At 46.0% G+C, this 11690-nt stretch overlaps 1 protein-coding gene across 1 annotated transcript in view; it reads left to right on the forward strand.

Moving 5' to 3' along the window:
• Nucleotides 1-3688: 3688 nt before the first annotated feature.
• Nucleotides 3689-11690, forward strand: part of LOC124006032 (neural-cadherin-like) — a 114425-nt gene continuing 106423 nt past the window's right edge. The window contains 1 exon segment of the mRNA XM_046315692.1: nt 3689-3746. Within this exon segment, the coding sequence (XP_046171648.1) occupies nt 3689-3746 (58 nt within the window).

Raw genomic sequence — 11690 nt, forward strand, 5'->3', positions numbered from 1 at the left:
TAAATCAAAAGGGATGCTGTCAAAAAGTGATTGAAAAGTATAATGGCACCGGAGGGGATGGCTGCCGTCTTATTGACTCTTAACAAACCATGCAATTTTTTTTGTTGCGTTGTTCATAACTTGTTTTGTACATAATGTTGCCGCTTCCGTCTCTTATGACCGAAAGAGCTTCTGGACATCAGAACTGCCATTACTCACCTCAGATTAGACAAATAGTTTTTCTTCAATGAGTTGGGCGGGATATATACTGTACTACAGACACCTGACCAGGCCCAGATCCCCATCATTCACTAGAGAAGGAAACAGAGATTTTACTGGAAAAGATCAGGTTGCCTTGTGAGGATCAGGCGAAGAGTGGCTAATCTGTCCTTTGCTAACTAACGTTAAATCGCTGGAAAAATAAATGGGACTAACTGAAAGCATGTATATCTTACCAACGGGACATTAAAAACTGTAATGTCTTATGTTTCACCGAGTCGTGGCTCAGTATAGAACAACAGCCTCTGGTAAGACACAGGGCGGGGGCCTATGAATATATGTAAACAACAGCTGGTGCACGATACCTAAGGAAGTCTCAGGGGTTTACTCGCCTGAGGTAGAGTATCTCATGGTAAGCTGTAGACCACACTATCTACCTAGAGAGTTTTCATCTGTATTTTTCATAGCTGTCTACATACCACCACAGACCAATGCTGGTACTAAAACCACATTCAATGAGCTGTATACCGCCATAAGCAAACAGGAAAACGCTCATCCAGAGGCGGCGCTCCTAGTGGCTGGGGACTTTAATGCAGGGAAACTTAAATCATTTTTACCTAATTTCTATCAGCATGTTAAATGTGCAACCAGAGAGAAAAAAAAATTCTAGACCACCTTTACTCCACAGGGGCGGCAGAGTAGCCTAGTAGTTAGAGAGTTGGACTAGGACCTTGTAACCTTGACTAGGACCTTGTAACCTTGTCAACATCTTGACTATATTTCCTAATAATTTTGCAACTAATTTCATGTATTTTATCATGGAAAACAAGGACATTTCTAAGTGACCCCAAACTTTTGAACAGTAGTGTACATACCCCAACCAGAAGCCATGGATTACAGGCAACATTCACACTGAGCTAAGGTTAGAGCTGCCGCTTTCAAGGAGCAGGACTCTAACCCGGAAGCTTCTAAGAAATCCCAATATGCCCTCCGACGAACCATCAAACAGGAAAAGCGTCAATACAGGACTAAGATCGAATCGTACTACACCGGCTCCGACGCTCATCGGATGTGGCAGGGCTTGCAAACTATTACAGACTACAAAAGGAAGCACAACCGAGAGCTGCCCATAGACACGAGCCTACCAGACGAGCTAAATAATTAATAATGGCGGCATGAGTGAAGGAGGCTTTGTTGCGAAATAGTATGCCGATTCTAGATTTAATTTTGGATTGGAGATGCTTAACGTGAGTCTGGAAGGAGAGTTTACGGTCTAACCAGACACCTAGGTATTTGTAGTTGTTCACATATTCTAGGTCAGAACCGTCCAGAGTAGTGATGCTAGTCGGGCGGGAGGGTGCGGAGAGCAATCGATTGAAGAGCATGCACTTAGTTTTTCTAGCATTTAAAAGCAGTTGGAGGCCACGGAAGAAATGTTGAATGGCGTTGAAGTTTGTTTGGAGGTTTGTTAGCACAGTGTCCAAAGAAGGGCCAGATGTATACTGAATGGTGTCGTCTGCGTAGAGGTGGATCAGAGAATCACCAGCAGCAAGAGCAACATCATTGATGTATACAGAGAAAAGAGTCTGCCCGAGAATTGAACCCTGTGGCACCTCCATAGAGACTGCCAGAGGTCCGGACAACAGGCCCTCCGATTTGAACTCTGAACTCTATCTGAGAAGTAGTTAGTGAACCAGTCGAGGCAGTCATTTGAGAACCTATTGAGGTTGCTGATAAGAATGCAGTGATTGACAGAGTCGAAAGCCTTGGCAAGGTCGATGAAGACGGCTGCACAGTACTGTCTTTTATCAATGGCGGTTATGATATCGTTTAGGACCTTGAGCTTGGCTTAGGTGCACCCATGACCAGCTCGGAAACCAGATTGCATAGTGGAGAAGATACGGTGGGATTTTAAATGATCGGTGATCTGTTTATTAACTTGGCTTTCAAAGATTTTAGAAAGGCAGGGCAGGATGGATATAGGTGGTATGCAGACAGCTAGTCTGTGGTGGTATGTAGACAGCTACAAAAAATACAGATGAAAAATCTCTAGGTAGATAGTGTGGTCTACAGCTTATCATGAGATACTCTACCTCAGGTAAACAAAACCTCTAAACTTCCTTAAATATCGTGCACCAGCTGTTATTTACAAAAATACATAATACATATCCTGCCGATACAGCGTATAACCAGCCAGCTGAATGTTGATAATGTCGTCGTTCAGCCACGACTCCGTGAAGCATAAGATATTACATGTCCCGTTCGTGGTTTAGTCTTCCGCGTAGGTCATCGATTTTATTTTCAAATGATGGCACGTTTGCTAGCAGAATGGAAGGCAGTGGGGGTTTATTCGATCGCCTACGAATTCTCAGAAGACAGCCTGCCCTCCAGCCCCCTTTTCTCCGCCGTCACTTCACGCAAATGACGGGAATCTGGGCTTGTTCCCAAGAAAGCAGTATGTCATTCACGTCGGGCTCGTCCGAATCTTTAAAAGGGAAAAAAGGATTCTGCCAGTTCGTGGTGAGTAATCGCAGTTCTTATGTCCAGAAGTTATTTTCGGTCATAAGAGACGGTAACAGCAAAGTTATGCACAAAATAAGTGCAAAATAAGTTACAAACTATGCAAAGGAACAAATAAAAAAACACAATAGGATAGGAACACATAAAATGTCAGCCTTCTTCTCCGGCGCCATTTCTGATATGGGACTGATGCCCATTCCTGCTATGGCCATTGCTTTGTTTTGCACATTTGTTTTTGGCGGGCCACACTTGTCACACTCATTTACTATTTCTAAGAATCTCCCCCTCCCTTTGCCCTCTCTCCCCTCCCACCCTTTCCCAGACCCCTGTGTCGTAGTGAAGGCCAGGTTTGTGTTGTTGGCCAGCAGGAGCACGTGTTTCAGTGAATGTACTGATTACCCTCTGATGCTGGCCCGCTGCCAATTGGCTATGTTTACTCTGTGGAGAGTCTCCACCCTCCAGTCCTGCTCCTGCTTTCACTCTGTCCTGCTTCTTTACCTAATCTTATTATCTAACTGTCACACAGTGTCTCTCTCTCTCTCTGGCCTCACCCCAGTACAAAGGGCAGCAGTGACCGTAGCAGTGAGAGGAGAATGCTACCTTAGGAATGGCTGTTGTTATCGATGAGCTTTCTGTCTACAACTAGCATTGAAGTTGGATTGGGGCGGCGCACACTCAGTAAGATCATGCTGATCATTGCCAGAGGAAACAGTTTGTTTCTCGAATACACTGGTCCAAACCTCCATGTTGTCTCTGTAGGAAAACACATCAGGCAAACATGACCCATCACCCAAACAAACAGGCCCAACAAGGAGAGAAGTGGCATTGAACTTCAGAGTAAATAGAGCCATCTGTTCTGAAATAGGGGACCCTGGTTCGAGGCTATTTCAGTCGTTTGACCGTCTGGGCTCTTTTTTTCTAAGTATAGCCATTGGTACACAGCTGGCTTGAGTGAGACATTTTCAACAATATGGCCGTGGGGCCGGTGGGATGGGTCAAGCGTCACCCAGTTTTAGACCCACAGGGCTGTGAGTTATGACAGCGCTTCTTGGTACATAAATCTATCATGGCCACTGTATTCTGCTGAAGAGCACCTTTAGCACAGATTGGAAAGTGCCTGGTGACTGATCCCCACCATGTTGTCTGACTAAAGGTTATGGAACTGAGTCCAAACAGACTCTGAAGCGGAGCACAAACAGAGAAAGCTTTATTGTGTAGGAAGTGTCGGGACGAGGGCAGACATTTTCTGTTTTTCTAGAAACTCTCCCACCTACACCTCGCCCTTCTTTTTCTCTCTGTTGTTGCCACATGGCACTCTGCTGGTCTCCTTAACAACGGTAGAACATTCAAGATAAAAAAAAAAAAAAAATGCAATGGACAGAACTGTACACAGCCCCTATCCAGTGGCGCCAATAATAAAGTGTTACACAACATATTCATATCTAATCATCTGCTATTATGTGACGTGTGGAACAGAAAACAACAATCATATATTAAAGTGAACATGTTGACACGTTACACATGGTATCCTCAATCTTACCAATCTGACCTACGTAAATCTTACCAATGTTTTTCTCGTATGATACTATGGTTAGACACTGCCAAAAGGCACCACCAGTAATCAGATGAATATATCTTGAGACCAGTGGTTAGAAGAGGAAAGCTACAACAAACAACCTCCCCCTCCCCCTCCCTCCTCTACCAGGTCTCCATTGTTTTTCATAGCGATTGTCCGGAGGGTATCAGATTCACTGCTGTACAAATCCATCTTGGTATGTGTTTACATGTAGACACACAGAGAGAAATCTCTGAAGAGTTGTAGTAAATATTGACACGTTTCTTGGCTCCACCCTCTCACCTTAAGGATATCTACCTGAAGAGATACTGTTTCCTTGTGATTTGCTAGTTTCTTACCTGTGATTCAATTGGTTTAGATTCTAATTGCTCTCTCAACAACTGCACGGTGCACGCATAGAGATGTCTGCACGCATAGAGATAGATAGAGGACTCATCTTTATATCTGTGACAGCATGGGCAGTGCAATTGAGGCTACAATCCATAGGAATCCCCACCCAGTTGACCACTTTAAAATGCAAGTCACAGCTGTTTGTGTCCTCTATCATTGTCTATGGGTGCATGCTGCATGTGTTGTGGTCATGCCACACCTTTAGGAGAACACCAACCCTTTTCTCTGAACTGCAAGTCACAGCTGTTTGTGTGTGTGTGTGTGTGTGTGTGTGTGTGTGTGTGTGTGTGTGTGTGTGTGTGTGTGTGTGTGTGTGTGTGTGTGTGTGTGTGTGTGTGTGTGTGTGTGTGTGTGTGTGTGTGTGTGTCCATGCACATGTGTCTATGTGTGTGAAGTGGCATAAGATCACTACAATTCAGCCAAGTTGGGTTGAAAGCTGACCAAACTGGTGGTATACTGTCAGGGTACGTCACACCAACAGACAGACACACACAATCAAATTTTTGTGTGGCCATCACAAAGCCCTGATCTGATGGCCTACCAAAAGGGTGAAACGTAAAGGTCAGATTCGATATACCTTCTGCTTGCACAAGTCTTGCATCAGAAACTATTGGTGGATATCAGTCAATGAAATCAAAACTGAAATGATAGAATTTCCTGTATAATCCGTCATTCAGTCATAATGTGTCTAACATTATTACTGTCATAACGTGCCTCATTGCAAATATAATGAGTGATCGCAATATCAGTAGTTATGGTATAATAGTACATCTACAGGAAATAAACATAACTGACACCTGTTTTGAACCACTAGAGGGCAGTGCCTATTTATTGAATGGACTCCACACAGTTCTAGTAGTGCATGTCTAAATTGAGATATTGATTCACCTGCTATTCTCATAAGATAAAATATCTTCTCACTAATCCCATCTCTTTAATCTGTCAACGTTTCCATGGACCCGATTAGAATTTGAATTGCAAACATAACAGTACTTTGTGAATAATCGTCTTTCAAATGTGTGAACAGTTATTGACAACAACACTGTTATCAGTTATCACAGCCAGACAAACATATTAACAGACTGATAAACATATTGACCGGGTGATGTTGTGATGAACATATTCAGCCATTCAGCATGTTGTATGGCCCATGCAGGAATGTTGGGTCATCAATACAGGGAATGTCCACGTAAAGGCCCCATCTCTACCACAGGAGGTTGGGTCATCAATACAGGAAGTGTTCACGTGTAGGCCCCATCTCTACCACAGGAGGTTGGGTCATCAATACAGGGAGTGTCCACGTGTAGGCCCCATCTCTACCACAGGAGGTTGGGTCATCAATACAGGGAATGTCCACGTGTAGGCCCCATCTCTACCACAGGAGGTTGGGTCATCAATACAGGGAATGTCCACGTGTAGGCCACATCTCTACCACAGGAGGTTGGGTCATCAATACAGGGAATGTCCACGTGTAGGCCCCATCTCTAGCACAGGAGGTTGGTTCATCAATACAGGGAATGTCCACGTGTAGGCCCCATCTCTACCACAGGAGGTTGGGTCATCAATACAGGGAGTGTCCACGTGTAGGCCCCATCTCTACCACAGGAGGTTGGTTCATCAATACAGGGAATGTCCACGTGTAGGCCCCATCTCTACCACAGGAGGTTGGTTCATCAATACAGGGAGTGTCCACGTGTAGGCCCCATCTCTACCACAGGAGGTTGGGTCATCAATACAGGGAATGTCCACGTGTATGCCCCATCTCTACCACCGGAGGTTGGTTCATCAATACAGGGAATGTCCACGTGTAGGCCCCATCTCTACCACAGGAGGTTGGTTCATCAATACAGGGAATGTCCACGTGTAGGCCCCATCTCTACCACAGGAGGTTGGGTCATCAATACAGGGAATGTCCACGTGTAGGCCCCATCTCTACCACAGGAGGTTGGTGGCACCTTAATAGGAGAGGACGGGCTAGTGGTAGTGGCTAGAGCAGAATCTGTGTAATGGTATCAAATACATCAAACACATGATCTCCAGTTGTATGATTCCATCCGTTCCAGCCATTATTATGAGCTATCCTCCCCTTAGCAGCCTCCTGTGATCTCCACCCATGTTCTGTATGAAGTATTTGCTACTGTGGTTTTCCTAGAATCACACCTATGACCCCAGGCAGGAGAGGGTTGGGTTAGGGCCATGACTTATTATATAACACAGTAGCAGTGTGGGACACTGGTCCCTGATCCCTCCTCTTAGTGGGAGAGAGTATGGATAGTATGTGTTGTTCAGCACGCCATGGCTCTCTACCCTTTAAAAAATAAAATAAAAACTTTATTTAACGAGGCAAGTCAGTCCAGAACAAATTCTTATTTACATTGACGGCCTACCAAAAGGCAAAAAGGCCTCCTGCCAGGACTGGGGCCTGGGATAAAAAAATAAAATACAAATTAATACAATATAAATATAGATCAAAACACACATTACAACAAGAGAGACACCACTAAATAAAGAGTGACCTAAGACAACAACATAGCAAGGCAGTAACACATGACACACAGCATGGTAGCAACACAACATAACAACAACATGGTAGCAGCACAAAACATCGTACAAACATTATTGGGCACAGTCAACAGCACAAAGGACAAGAAGGTAGAGACAACAATGAATCACACAAAGCAGTAACTGTCAGTAAGAGTGTACATGATTGAGTCTACCTCACTTGTTGTGTGTGAGTGGATGAATGTCAAAGACTCCAGCCTCCCAAGCCATAGACTGTTCTCTCTGCTTCCACATGGCAAGCAGTACCGGTGCATCGAGTCTGACACCAATAAACCCCTGAACAACATCTATTCCCAAGCCATAGACTGTTCTCTCTGCTTCCACATGGCAAGCAGTACCGGTGCATCGAGTCTGACACCAATAAACCCCTGAACAACATCTATTCCCAAGCCATAGACTGTTCTCTCTGCTTCCACATGGCAAGCAGTACCGGTGCATCGAGTCTGACACCAATAAACCCCTGAACAACATCTATTCCCAAGCAATAGACTGTTCTCTCTGCTTCCACATGGCAAGCAGTACCGGTGCATCGAGTCTGACACCAATAAACCCCTGAACAACATCTATTCCCAAGCCATAGACTGTCTATTCCCAAGCCATCTCTCTGCTTCCACATGGCAAGCAGTACCGGTGCATCGAGTCTGACACCAATAAACCCCTGAACAACATCTATTCCCAAGCCATAGACTGTTCTCTCTGCTTCCACATGGCAAGCAGTACCGGTGACAGTCTGACACCAATAAACCCCTGAACAACATCTATTCCCAAGCCATAGACTGTTCTCTCTGCTTCCACATGGCAAGCAGTACCGGTGCATCGAGTCTGACACCAATAAACCCCTGAACAACATCTATTCCCAAGCCATAGACTGTTCTCTCTGCTTCCACATGGCAAGCAGTACCGGACACCAATAAACCCCTGAACATCTATTCCCAAGAGACTGTCTGACACCAATAAACCCCTGAACAACATCTATTCCCAAGCCATAGACTGTTCTCTCTGCTTCCACATGGCAAGCAGTACCGGTGCATCGAGTCTGACACCAATAAACCCCTGAACAACATCTATTCCCAAGCCATAGACTGTTCTCTCTGCTTCCACATGGCAAGCAGTACCGGTGCATCGAGTCTGACACCAATGAACAACATCTATTCCCAAGCCACACCAATAAACCCCTGAACAACATCTATTCCCAAGCCATAGACTGTTCTCTCTGCTTCCACATGGCAAGCAGTACCGGTGCATCGAGTCTGACACCAATAAACCCCTGAACAACATCTATTCCCAAGCCATAGACTGTTCTCTCTGCTTCCACATGGCAAGCAGTACCGGTGCATCGAGTCTGACACCAATAAACCCCTGAACAACATCTATTCCCAAGCCATAGACTGTTCTCTCTGCTTCCACATGGCAAGCAGTACCGGTGCATCGCATCGAGTCTGACACCAATAAACCCCCCCTGAACAACATCTATTCCCAAGCCATAGACTGTTCTCTCTGCTTCCACATGGCAAGCAGTACCGTGCATCGAGTCTGACACCAATAAACCCCTGAACAACATCTATTCCCAAGCCATAGACTGTTCTCTCTGCTTCCACATGGCAAGCAGTACCGGTGCATCACTGACACCAATAAACCCCTGAACAACATCTATTCCCAAGCCATAGACTGTTCTCTCTGCTTCCACATGGCAAGCAGTACCGGTGCATCGAGTCTGACACCAATAAACCCCTGAACAACATCTATTCCCAAGCCATAGACTGTTCTCTCTGCTTCCACATGGCAAGCAGTACCGGTGCATCGAGTCTGACACCAATAAACCCCTGAACAACATCTATTCCCAAGCCATAGACTGTTCTCTCTGCTTCCACATGGCAAGCAGTACCGGTGCATCGAGTCTGACACCAATAAACCCCTGAACAACATCTATTCCCAAGCCATAGACTGTTCTCTCTGCTTCCACATGGCAAGCAGTACCGGTGCATCGAGTCTGACACCAATAAACCCCTGAACAACATCTATTCCCAAGCCATAGACTGTTCTCTCTGCTTCCACATGGCAAGCAGTACCGGTGCATCGAGTCTGACACCAATAAACCCCTGAACAACATCTATTCCCAAGCCATAGACTGTTCTCTCTGCTTCCACATGGCAAGCAGTACCGGTGCATCGAGTCTGACACCAATAAACCCCTGAACAACATCTATTCCCAAGCCATAGACTGTTCTCTCTGCTTCCACATGGCAAGTCTGACACCAATAAACCCCTGTACCGGACTGCATCGAGTCTGACACCAATAAACCCCTGAACAACATCTATTCCCAAGCCATAGACTGTTCTCTCTGCTTCCACATGGCAAGCAGTACCGCCATAGTGCATCGAGTCTGACACCAATAAACCCCTGAACAACATCTATTCCCAAGCCATAGACTGTTCTCTCTGCTTCCACATGGCAAGCAGTACCGGTGCATCGAGTCTGACACCAATAAACCCCTGAACAACATCTATTCCCAAGCCATAGACTGTTCTCTCTGCTTCCACATGGCAAGCAGTACTGACACTGACACCAATAAACCCCTGAACAACATCTATTCCCAAGCCATAGACTGTTCTCTCTGCTTCCACATGGCAAGCAGTACCGGTGCATCGAGTCTGACACCAATAAACCCCTGAACAACATCTATTCCCAAGCCATAGACTGTTCTCTCTGCTTCCACATGGCAAGCAGTACCGGTGCATCGAGTCTGACACCAATAAACCCCTGAACAACATCTATTCCCAAGCCATAGACTGTTCTCTCTGCTTCCACATGGCAAGCAGTACCGGTGCATCGAGTCTGACACCAATAAACCCCTGAACAACATCTATTCCCAAGCCATAGACTGTTCTCTCTGCTTCCACATGGCAAGCAGTACCGGTGCATCGAGTCTGACACCAATAAACCCCTGAACAACATCTATTCCCAAGCCATAGACTGTTCTCTCTGCTTCCACATGGCAAGCAGTACCGGTGCATCGAGTCTGACACCAATAAACCCCTGAACAACATCTATTCCCAAGCCATAGACTGTTCTCTCTGCTTCCACATGGCAAGCAGTACCGGTGCATCGAGTCTGACACCAATAAACCCCTGAACAACATCTATTCCCAAGCCATAGACTGTTCTCTCTGCTTCCACATGGCAAGCAGTACCGGTGCATCGAGTCTGACACCAATAAACCCCTGAACAACATCTATTCCCAAGCCATAGACTGTTCTCTCTGCTTCCACATGGCAAGCAGTACCGGTGCATCGAGTCTGACACCAATAAACCCCTGAACAACATCTATTCCCAAGCCATAGACTGACATGGCAAGCAGTACCGGTAAACACCCCCCTGAACAACATCTATTCCCAAGCCATAGACTGTTCTCTCTGCTTCCACATGGCAAGCAGTACCGGTGCATCGAGTCAGAACAACATCTATTCCCAAGCCATAGACTGTTCTCAAGCAGTACTGCATCGAGTACCGGTGACACCTGACACCAATAAACCCCTGAACAACATCTATTCCCAAGCCATAGACTGTTCTCTCTGCTTCCACATGGCAAGCAGTACCGGTGCATCGAGTCTGACACCAATAAACCCCTGAACAACATCTATTCCCAAGCCATAGACTGTTCTCTCTGCTTCCACATGGCAAGCAGTACCGGTGCATCGAGTCTGACACAATAAACCTGTTCACACCACCTGAACAACATCTATTCCCAAGCCATAGACTGTTCTCTCTGCTTCCACATGGCAAGCAGTACCGGTGCATCGAGTCTGACACCAATAAACCCCTGAACAACATCTATTCCCAAGCCATAGACTGTTCTCTCTGCTTCCACATGGCAAGCAGTACCGGTGCATCGAGTCTGACACCAATAAACCCCTGAACAACACTATTCCCAAGCCATAGACACATGGCAGTACCGGTGCATCGAGTCTGACACCAATAAACCCCTGAACAACATCTATTCCCAAGCCATAGACTGTTCTCTCTGCTTCCACATGGCAAGCAGTACCGGTGCATCGAGTCTGACACCAATAAACCCCTGAACAACATCTATTCCCAAGCCATAGACTGTTCTCTCTGCTTCCACATGGCAAGCAGTACCGGTGCATCGAGTCTGACACCAATAAACCCCTGAACAACATCTATTCCCAAGCCATAGACTGTTCTCTCTGCTTCCACATGGCAAGCAGTACCGGTGCATCGAGTCTGACACCAATAAACCCCTGAACAACATCTATTCCCAAGCCATAGACTGTTCTCTCTCTGCTTCCACATGGCAAGCAGTACCGGTGCATCGAGTCTGACACCAATAAACCCCTGAACAACATCTATTCCCAAGCCATAGACTGTTCTCTCTGCTTCCACATGGCAAGCAGTACCGGTGCATCGAGTCTGACACCAATAAACCC

The sequence above is a fragment of the Oncorhynchus gorbuscha genome, linkage group LG19 (genome assembly GCF_021184085.1).
Source record: "Oncorhynchus gorbuscha isolate QuinsamMale2020 ecotype Even-year linkage group LG19, OgorEven_v1.0, whole genome shotgun sequence".
NCBI classification, from domain to species: domain Eukaryota; kingdom Metazoa; phylum Chordata; class Actinopteri; order Salmoniformes; family Salmonidae; genus Oncorhynchus; species Oncorhynchus gorbuscha.